Source organism: Ischnura elegans, chromosome 4 (genome assembly GCF_921293095.1).
Source record: "Ischnura elegans chromosome 4, ioIscEleg1.1, whole genome shotgun sequence".
Taxonomy (NCBI): domain Eukaryota; kingdom Metazoa; phylum Arthropoda; class Insecta; order Odonata; family Coenagrionidae; genus Ischnura; species Ischnura elegans.
In genome coordinates, this window is record NC_060249.1 from 5,450,184 (window position 1) to 5,461,303 (window position 11,120).

The window sequence follows — 11,120 nt, forward strand, 5'->3', positions numbered from 1 at the left end:
TACGCCTGGAGTTGATCATAGACCAGAACCGTTTTGGGTTGGAAACACATTCGGAGGAAATTGAGGCTATATAGTTGGTAAAGTCTAACTTAGTCAGATAATTGGCATGACGCCGAAGGTTCATGAAAGTTTTTAATGTGTTGGGGTTAGGAAAAAGTTTGTACAGGCGCCAAGCACTTAGCTTATTCTTTAAAACAAAAACTGTCTCACTGGTCATCCAAAGTGGGAACTTTCTAGAACGGGGTTTCCGATGCGGAATGCAGTCCTTCAGGACACCTGCCAACCAGTCATAAAACATATCAAGGGCTTCGTCCACAGAGCCTTCTTCCAAGAGGCACCATGGGAGGCAGTTGAGGGTGTCATTAACATGAGCCCAATCCGTTCTTTTCCAGATGGGGGTGGGAGGACGTAGAGAAGGGGGCGGAGTAGACCTTGGTGTAGGGGGTGGCCACCCGCTGGGTTCAAGCGAAATTTCTAGGGACCCGTGGTCGGAGCAGAAATAGTCGCCAGCAGGGCAAACTTTCAACTCGAGCGAGGATAAGACAAGATCCAGGACTGCCAACCCCCTCGTAGGAAGCATATTGCATTGCTTAAGGCCCAGGCCATTAATGAAATGATCAACAAAAAACTCCTCAAGGCCAGATAAACTCTTAACATTCACAGGGTAGGACCAGTCAATGCCTAAATTAAAGTCACCTAAGAGCATAACTTCACCCACACTGCGGGCTAGTGACACAGAGTTGAAACACTTTTCCAAAGTTGTAATATCACCAGAAGGTGGTCGATAAAATGTACCAATTAATAGCCTTCTCCCTACAGAAGACGTTGCATTAAAGGGAAAAGTTACTTCGACCCATAAAATCTCGGGGCCTAACTCCAAATCAGGGCGACGTAGCGCCAAGAAACCATTGTCAACACCAAGAAGGACACCACCGCCACGCTTACCGACTCGATCACATCTGAAAATTTGATGAGAAGTGGATATAGATAATTCGCCATCAGAAACATTGTCGCAAAGCCACGTCTCCGTGAGGGATATCACTTGGTGATTTCGTAGTTCATGAAGAAACGAGTCCATTGCCCCAAGCTTGTTTCTCAAACTACGAACATTTTGGTAATATACACTCAACTTCGTTGCACACATTTTAAGTCGAGAAAGGGCGCTAAGAAACTAGCACTTCAATAATTATATAACACACAATTAGACATCAAGCACTAAATTTTTGGGAGGGACTTGAAGGGACAAAGGGAGAACACCGGAAGGGACGAACAACGGTTGCTGTGGAGGAGGCAGGCCAAATCCCGGGAGCGACGAGTCACGTTGACCGAGAGTCATAGGCCCGATTCGGAAGGGTGGGTAAAACAACACCAGAACTAGTATAAAGCACAATAATCCAAAAGTTGCATGAGCAGCATTTCAGTAACTCGTCCCAACGAAGTAAAGCACTATCTGCATCGGAAAAACACACACAAAACATAAACGCACACGTTTGAACCATAGAAATAAAATAATACTGTGGAGAGACATACACGCCTGGCTTGCCTCGCCGCCATCTTGGACGTCATGTGAAACCCTAGGTCAAATACTAGCAGCAGGCAATGGAGTTTCTCCCTCAGTGACTTTTTTTAAAATGCTCCTGTTTGCTTTTCTCACTTGTAAGTATCGCGCCATCATGTCGGTACCTCAGAGGTGAACGTGCCCACCATCACCACCATCCGATCTGACCATCCATAGTAAGCATCATAAGGTTAAGACTACAAGTGAAAATACCTATATATTTCAGAGTGCCATTTATGTCGTATAAATTTAGCTTAAAAAATGCCACGTAAATTTTTAGCATTGTAAGAGGAAACTTTGATAACTGTCAAAAGTCCAGGCATACATCTGCAAGATGGCGCAATCGGATTAAAATAAAATGCAGCGAAATATTAGGGGTGCATCTCATACATGTGTGCAGCTCTTACAGGCGCTTTTACGGTATTATGATGACACCAGTTAAGTAAAGTGTGACTCACCTGTTCACATTTTCCTGTCAATCCTCCTAAAGTAGGTGCTGTGAGGACAATATTGGTGTTATCAGTATATTACACGGGAGTAGCACCATTTACGAGGATAAAACTATTTACTAGATCTTTAATGTATGAAAGAAACAAGACAGGCCCAAGGACAGAGCCTTAAGGATCACTTCGAATTGGGATCATACTTAGGGAAATAAAAGTTGCACCATTGACAGAGATAAGATAATGTGTTGAATTCTGTCCGGCAGGTAGGATTCAATCCAAGCATTAGGTATGGCACAAATACCCATCTTGTTAAGTTTCTTGAGAAGGAATTGATGGCCCATACTGTCAAAAGCTTTTGAGAAATCAAAAAAAATTGCAGCAAATTCCATTTTGCTATCTAGTGCATTCAAAAGTGTGGTTTATTAGCTGATGAGTTGCAGAAGATGTAGATTTATGTTTCCTAAAACCATGCTGATATGATGAAAGGACATTGGTAGCCTTCAGGTAAGAAATTAGCCTAACATAGAATGCCTTCTCAAATATTTTGCTGAATTGGTTTAGCAGAGAAATTGGGTGGTAAGGGTTGATGACGTGTCTATCACCCTTGTTTTTATAGTGTGTGGGATGACTTTGGAAACCTTTGAAGGGGGTGGAAACACTCCTTATTGGAAAGATCGACTTGTGAGAAAATGTCGATGCTTAATAATGTAACTGGATATTCAATCAAAACGAGAGCTTTGTTTTGTACCTAGATTCTGAACAATTTTTTCCCGTTCAGATTTCGTAAATAGGTAGAGGAAGAGGAAGGCATTTTGAGTGGGTGATCAGGGTTCCCACTCAACCGTGAAAACCTTAAAACCGTGAATTAGCTGTGAATTTCGTCTACCGTGAAAAAACCTGGAAAAAGCCGTGAATTTCGTCCTAAAACCTTAAAAATCTCTCAATCTTGATCATATTACCTTCCCAGAAATTTTCAAATTCGTTCGTAGTGAGTGCACTTCTATTCATTGTGGCGAGCATCGTCGCATGGGTCAGAAAAGCGTGGGAACGAATGTTGCCTGAAGAAAAAAAAAATCTTTCCCCAGCACAAGCCTTTTCTCTCCCCCTCCTGAAATATGACACCACTTCTCATCAGCTTGTTTACTTTCCTCGACTGGCTTGGTTTCCCCTCCCTCGATCATTGCTTAGTCCCCCTTCTACCCAATTAACCTTCCCACTGGCTGCAGCGACCACTTTCGAAACTAAATCTAGATGTCCTGTGTGTCGAAAAATTTGAACGTTTATTCATAACCCTCAATCCTGTGACTGGAAGACCGCTAGCCTTGATAACCTGCCATGCGCTGTGGACACTACGCTCCCTGCATTTGAACCGGGTGACAGCGAGCTTTCGGCACGACGTTACCAATTCTCGTGCGTTGCGACCTTTAAGCCCCTGAAAACGAGAGAAGATTTCCGCTTATGGCAACACAGCATTACACGATTTTCGCATGCTTCGACTGGGACTTGCCAGTTTTACGTCGCAACTGGAAAGTTTGTGTGGAGTTATTTACTGTCGGTGGTGATCCAGTTCCTCCGCTTTGTGCTATCTAAGGTAATGCTGTTTGTTTGTGTCGTTTAAGCCTCAATACCGTCGCGATGTAAACTGCTACAAAGTCGTTCCATTTTTCCTAGAGCAACGGTAAGAAGGGAACATGATTTGCCTCTGATAAGAGAGATCGTTTCAGTTTTGGTTTCAGAGTATTACGATATCAGAGAAAAGAAGTCATTACACTGCCGCTTTCAAAAGAGAGTTATACGGTGGAACCTCGATCTATCGTTCCCGCATTGATCGTTCGCCGTTTCTGGTCCCAAATAAAGTTCCTTATAGACAATGTAATTTTTTCTCGCATCTATCGCTCCCCGAAGTATCGTTTCTCACATTTATCGTTTGAAGATCGCGGTCCCGACGCAGAATTTTCCTGCATCCATCGTTTGACGAAAATGAGAGGAAATAAATGCAATGTGTCATTTATGGCTAATAACGACAAGCACATAGTTGAAATCTTCCCCAAGAGATGGAACTACCATTGGGAGAAACTCAGTGCTGTGGGAAAGTAACATTAGCGCATTTCCCAAGAACCTTTATCCCCCTCCATTCAGCATTCGCCTCCCCCCTTCTGACGCTTTCCTCTTATTCAAAATAAAAAAAGGTCCCAGCTCGCGCAGGGATCATATTGCGAAGACCTTAGCTTCGAAAAAAATATCGACTTACACGAGAACAATAGAAACGTGTTTCGCGCTCCCCCCTCTTCTCACCCACTGACCCTTCCCCTTCCCCTAGTGGAGTTCCAAAAAAGGAGGGTAGTCTTAGAATCGTGTTCGTCTTAGATTCGTGCTAATACGGTGTATGAAATTGTTTTTCGATTTATTATGTTCTATAAACAATTTTCATAAAATATTTTCCGTAAAATAAGAAATATTGGGGTGGGGGAAATTCGGTTACTGTGCAGTAATAACAACGTGCGCAAAAAATAATCTCTCAGCGAGGAATTAATGAAGGACCTCGAGTGTCCGGACAGAAGAAGGTCCGAAGGGTATTCGGCGTTCAAGCGAGAGCGCAGTTGGGCTGGTCCTTTTGTCGGGCCTGAATTTTGCAAACGATAGATCACGTCATAACAGATATCACTTTTCATTGCGGCGTTAACATTCACGGCTGTTTGTCGCGTACATTAATTTTCTGTTGATATACGGCCAGTGATTTTCTTATTGTTGGCTTAATAACGGACCGTGAATTTAGCAAAATTGTGACCTTGAAAACCTGAAAAAACCGTGAAAACCTGAAAAATAACTGTGAAAACCTGGAAAAAGCCTTGAATTTCATTATTCAGGTAGAGTGGGAACCCTGGTGATGAACAGTGATGGCAGTTCTAAATTAGGAGAGCTGTCAGGCTTAGCAGTAGACAAAGGTTGATAATGATCTGCATAGTTAGCGAAGGCAGCATGTCTTCTTGAATTTTTCCAAACATTAATTTCACCACAAAGATGTCTGTAGCATTTGGAAGATAGCCCCAAGTGTTTCGAGTGCACATTATTTTGCAATCAGGTAATATTTTTACGGGCATTCCTGATACACGAAAAGTGGATATTAACGTAAGAGGGTATGGTAAAATTTGAACAAGTAGGTGGATCTCATGGATTTGGAAATATGGTTACCTGTGTTAATGCATGGACGTTTGTTTTGCTCCTCATCTTTCAGGTTGAAAGTGCTGGAGTGCCGAGGGATGAGGTGAAGCAATTGCCCCAACTGGTTGAACTCGTGGACAATGCAATGAGGGGTAGGGTGGGGTCGTTGCAGTGATAGACACACCCACTGCTGAGCAAACCACTACACTGACGAGGTTCTTTGATTGAGTGCCATGAGAATTAAGGAACCTAAATAGCATTATGGCCCAGAGAGCCAAAGGTATCTATTGCCGGTTGAGGGAAATTACTGTGAAGGCAATTGCAAATATTTAGGCATTTTTCTCTACGTTTGTTTTTTCTTTCAATATTTTCTTCATACTCATGCAGCAAAATTGTCAAGACTAAATTTTTTTGCATTAGAATGCAAGAATAAGTGTAATGGTTTTCATATGGTTAATGTGCCTAAGGAGAATGCGCGTGGATGTGAACACGAGGCTGTGAATAAAGTCATTGCACGTTGTTGAAAGAGAGTGGGCGAAATGGGATGGGCTGACTGCCAAGGTCAGCTATCATTCACTGTGGCATATTATGTGTTGCAGACTTCAATAAATTAGATGCATACATATATGTTATCAGACATTTTTATTGGGGTCATGCTACCTCAAATCAACAAACATTTGACCCTTGAGGTCTCAGATTTTGATGAAAATAGTAGTCTAGACGGCTAGATACTTTTGACAAATTTAATTGGAGAGCTAAGCTGAGAATTTAAAAATCAAGTCATACTACCTGTTTGTCGATATGCTTCAAATCAAAAGGATCTAATGTTTGTTGATTGAAGGTGGAAATGCCCATTGTTGATTATATCGAAACAATGTATGTAACATGAGTGGAGGCTCTGAATTTTCACAAGCTGCAATAATGAGTTATTTTGTTCCCTTGTGTTAGCGTTCTTTGCTGTGTTCTTATGAAATCAATCTTGTTGTCTGTATGAAATGCATTCACTATTGAAGTAAGTGAGTGAGATGCATTATTTCAAATAAAGGGAGGAGAGTGAATGGTACAAGCTATGTACGTCATGGGCTTATTTCAAAGGTTTTTCCTGGATGTGCACTCTTACTTAGACCACTTTTTTTTACATATAAGAGTGCGACCCGGGTTTCAATGAATAATCATCATCATCATCATCATCCAGGAAAAACAAAGGTAACTTATTCATCTTCAATGGCTTACACACACAGAGTCACGACCCCTTAACATCCATCCGTTATACTCAAAGCATTCTTTCCCTGTGGCATAACATGCAGCCACTCATTAGCATCCATTTAATGATGATATATTAATAATAATATTTATTCTGCTTATTCATGGATTAAAAATGGTGGAGTGTGTGATTTTTATTGTTTTATGCATTTATATGATCCATATTAATATCGTTAGTAGACTTTTTGGATTATCATTGTTGTTTTTGCTTGGAAAGCATAGTTGCTGAGTGTAACCATGCCTTTTGTGTGATACATTAAATTCATTAACAAAGAACAACGTTTATGTTCCTTTACTCTCTGCTTTAAGTGTAATTAATTGATTAGCAAGAAATCACTTAATAATGGCAATAGATTACAGGTCCGGAACACCCTAACAGTGTGCCGATTTAAGTGAGAAGCAATAAGATATGGGAAGAAAAGGACTAAGAGTAAGAAGGCAACGAGTAAGATGCGGACAAAAAGATGGATACATACCTAAGAGATGAGGGAATCGAAATTGCTGTTAAATGCCGATGGATCTAACTACTACCCATGGTCAAAGAAACTGGAGGCCAAACTGATCGTCAAAAACTGTTGGAATGCAATAGACCCAGGGTTTGGTGACACCATCCATGACAATGATGATGAAGATGATGCTATTGGAGGACTCAATGCTGAACAGCTGAGAATCAACGGAAAGGCACGCAGCATAATATTTGATGCTCTGAATAGCTACACAATTAATGATGTTGGCAAATTGAAACTCGCGAAGAAAGCATGGGACAATGTACGGGGAATTTGGCATTATTCATAGAGTGCTGTTCTTCAAGAAAATGGCGAGGTTAGATAAAATGGCTGATATGTCAATGTCCAAGTACAAAGTATACAATGCATGAGCTCATCCAAAAGGTGAGAATGGGAGGAATTCCTATCGACGACCAGTGTTTTGCAGCATTTCTCCTTATTGGGCTACCGTTGTCCGAGTATGACTCGTTCGTAAGATCGTTTGAAGGAAACCTTGGTGAACTTACTTCCAGAAATGTTAAAGGGCAGTTGCAAAAGGAAGAGAGGAGGTCAAAAATGGCAGCTAAATTCTCTGGCATGGAGGAAACAATGGCCCTGAAGATGGCATCCAATCAGAAAAATATCAGGTGAGGCAGTGGCGAGTACAGGCATGACAATCAAGGTGGCAACTATTCTCAAAGCAAATGGAAAGGAGAACTCATTCAAAGTCAGATGAAGTGTTATTCATGCAAGGTCACTTGATCCCGTGGCAAGGCATTGTCCAGTGTGGCTTGCTTTCAAGTAGCAACTGGCAAGGAAAGATGCCAATGGCAAAGCATCAGTGGCCACTGTAACAAGTGGGACAAGGAAGTGGAAGCCATGCTCCTTTGTGCGGAGGGTGATACCCATGCATATGTGAGCAGAGAATCAGAGGGAAAATGGTTTGTTAACTCTGGAGCTTCTGTCCACATGTGCAGCGATATGAATGCATTTAAGGAACTAGACACATCAAGAAAGGGGTTGGTAAAAATTGGTGATGGATTCAAGTTAAATTTCAAAGGCATCGGCCCTGTTGGGGTGATAACAGAGAGGAAAATCATCTTGAAAGAAGTAATGTAAGCTCTACTGCAATCTACTATCCGTGCACTGACTGACGAAGAAAGGTGGAAAAATCATTTTTGAAGGAGGAACTGCTGTAGCAGTGATGGAGGGGAAGACCATATTTCGGGCATTGACGAATAAGTAAATGTATCTAATGGAAGTAAAAATACCAACCAGACAATAAAATTCACTCCTCTCTGTTGCACTGCAAGCAAATTCCATGGAAACTTGGCACAAGGGGCTCGATCATGCAAGTAAGGACACAATAAGGAAGATCCATGTGCTGAGTGGCATAAGGAAAGAAGACAGAGAGAGAGATGTGAAATATGTGTCCAGGGGAAGTTGATAACGGAAGCCGTTCCCTGCAAGCAACTCAAGAGCAAGTACGCCTCTCGAGTTGGTGCACACAGACTTGATGGGAAAGTTTGAGCCACCATCATGTGGAGGGGCACGGGACGTCATTGTATTCACAGATGACTATCCAAGGCATGTGTCTGTAATGACCATGGAAACTAAGAACGGGTATTTATTGCTCAACCTTGAAACAAACAAGGTCATTATGAGGAGGGATGCTGTTTTTCATGAAAAAAAATTCCCATGGAAGGCGACCCAAGAAAAAGACTGCCAAGAAACCAATTATTGTCCTAAATTGGTAGTCTCTGACCCTGAAGAAAGTGAAGAGGAGAGTATATCACCTGATGACCTGAGAAACGATTATCCTATGATTCAAGATATTGCTGAACTACTTGACGACCACCATGAAGTAGAAGTGGAGGAAGTGGCACCCCAAGTCCTAAGGCAGTCACAAAGAAGGCCAAAATTTAAGAGATGTAAACACGCAGATGATAACTGCAGCATGCGTCATGCATTATGCATTATGCATGACATCATGCTTGACCTGTTCAGCATATAAAACAGTGTCAGCCTTAACATGCAATGAGGAAGAACCTTTAAGTTTGAAGGAAGCCATAGTCAGCCCCAGCAAGTCTAAGTGGAAAGAGGTTATGGATGAAAAACGAGCAAGACTCAAGGAGCTAAACTCTTGGGATGTCGCACCCAGACCTCAGGGGTAGACTGTCATTGTATCCACTTGAAAATTCAAAATCAAGACACTCAAGTGGAAACCATAAAAAATACAAAGCTATGCTAGTGGCTCAAGGGTTCACTCAAAGGTGTAGTATCGGCTATCGGCCATGATGAAAACTTATAGAAATATTTATGATGTTTTACATATTTAAACTCCTCTCTCCTTCATATCCTGATACATCTGCAGCAAATGACCAATGTCCACCAAATCAATTCACAGCAAACATCAACAATAACAGACAATAATAACATGCGTAGATACTGAACATAAACAAGATTCATTTTAAGCCCAAGAAATACTTCAATCAAAATATTGGCTGGTATTTAAAGTTATATTTCAACACTCCCCCGTAACAGCCAATTTCTGAACAAAACTCAATTGGACTTACAATAAATAACACTTGAATAAAAAAACTCATGAAACAAAAGAAAACTTCAACCAACAAAATTTGCATCAATGAGCAACTCTCATGAAAATAAATATATATACTCCTGGTACAAATGAAATATAGTCACACGTTGAGTGTTAAGTTTGCTTGTCGGTAAAAGGAGTTTGGGACACCATAAAAATGGATACACGTGCAGTTCGAGTGAAACCATATTGGATCCATCTCTTTAATCCCTCTGAAAATGCAATTCTAAAAAAGAAATGTGAAATGAAAATAACAATTGAAAAACGATTATTCAGCCTAATACATTACCCGTCCCCTAAATCTTGATTTTAAATGTCTTCTTGAATCAGAGTCCACATTTTCAAAACACAAAGATTCACTCCTACTCATAGGCGTGTACATGATAGAGAAAACACTTCATGCAGCCTAAAATGTAAAACATAAAATACAAAAACATTGAAATCAACATGCACAAATGAAAGTCATTAAACAAGGAAAATTGGCATTGGATATCACGGCCTTGTGGAATGTGTAGTCAATACAATCAAGAGTGCTGTAGAAAACAATGGTAAATTACCATAATCTGAAAGTAGATCTTCACTAGATTGCAGTTTCAAATATTTACAAATTCAAATGAGTTACTGGGTTACGGTCAAGTGCAGGGTATCGTCTGTCTGGTGTGTGTTTGACAGGCTTTGCCTGCAGACGATCAGCTGGAGGTGTACAGATATATTTGCGATTAGTTTGTGTGGCACTACATTGTATCCATTTATTGATACTCCCATAATCTCTAATTAACACAGGTTGACCAGGTAACAGCTCTAATGTGTGTTGATTGCTTTTCAAATTACTTATTTGTTTTTCTTGGTTAATTTGAACATTGTTTTTGACAGAAGGTATTAATAAATCAAGTGTAGTGTGCAAGTTTCTGTTAAACATTAACCATGCCGGTGTCTCATTTTTTGTGCTACCTTAATAGAAATTAGCTTAAAGCTAAGTCAGAATTTTCGTTACCTCTTAAAGCACATTTTAATCTTTTCTTTACTGTATTGACTGAGTTCTCAGCCTGGCTGTTTGTTGCTGGATGGTATGGAGGCGACAATATTTGACTAACCCTGTTAGCTTTTAAAAACAGGCGAAACTCAACAGAACTGAAAGGTGGGCCATTGTCTGATATTACGCATTCAGGTAACCCAAACAACTGTCTTAATTTAGGAATTGTCTCTTGTCCTGAAGTTGAACTTGACTTCTAGCCATCCACAATGATCAGGTTAAGTTTTGAATTAAATGGACCTAGAAAATCAACATGTAATCGTTGCAATGGCCACTTTGGGTATTCCCACACATGTAGCCTACTCTTAGCAGGATTACTACGCTCTAGGAGGCATAGTGATCAACTGGCAGATAAGTGCTCAATATCTTGATCGTTCTGGGCCACCACAGATAGGAACGTGCAATAGACTTCATTTTAACGATGCCTAAATGACCTGTGTGAAGCTTGTTTGAAATATCTGTTCTAAAAACTTTTGGAATTACTGCTCTGTGGCCCAGCATAAGTATCTATGCCTTGCTCGACAGTTGCCTCATTTTGCCGCTGAAAATAAGCTTTAAGATTTGAATCACTATT

The 11,120-nt window shown here is 40.8% G+C and overlaps 1 protein-coding gene across 1 annotated transcript in view; it reads left to right on the forward strand.

Annotated features, from left to right (window-relative positions):
* The window catches only part of LOC124157015 (conserved oligomeric Golgi complex subunit 2), a 113,570-nt gene extending 107,334 nt beyond the window's left edge, over positions 1-6,236 (forward strand). The window contains exon 12 of the mRNA XM_046531480.1: positions 5,240-6,236. Within this exon, the coding sequence (XP_046387436.1) occupies positions 5,240-5,341 (102 nt within the window). The 3' untranslated portion in view covers positions 5,342-6,236. The remainder of the gene's footprint in view (positions 1-5,239) is intronic.
* Positions 6,237-11,120: the final 4,884 nt, after the last annotated feature.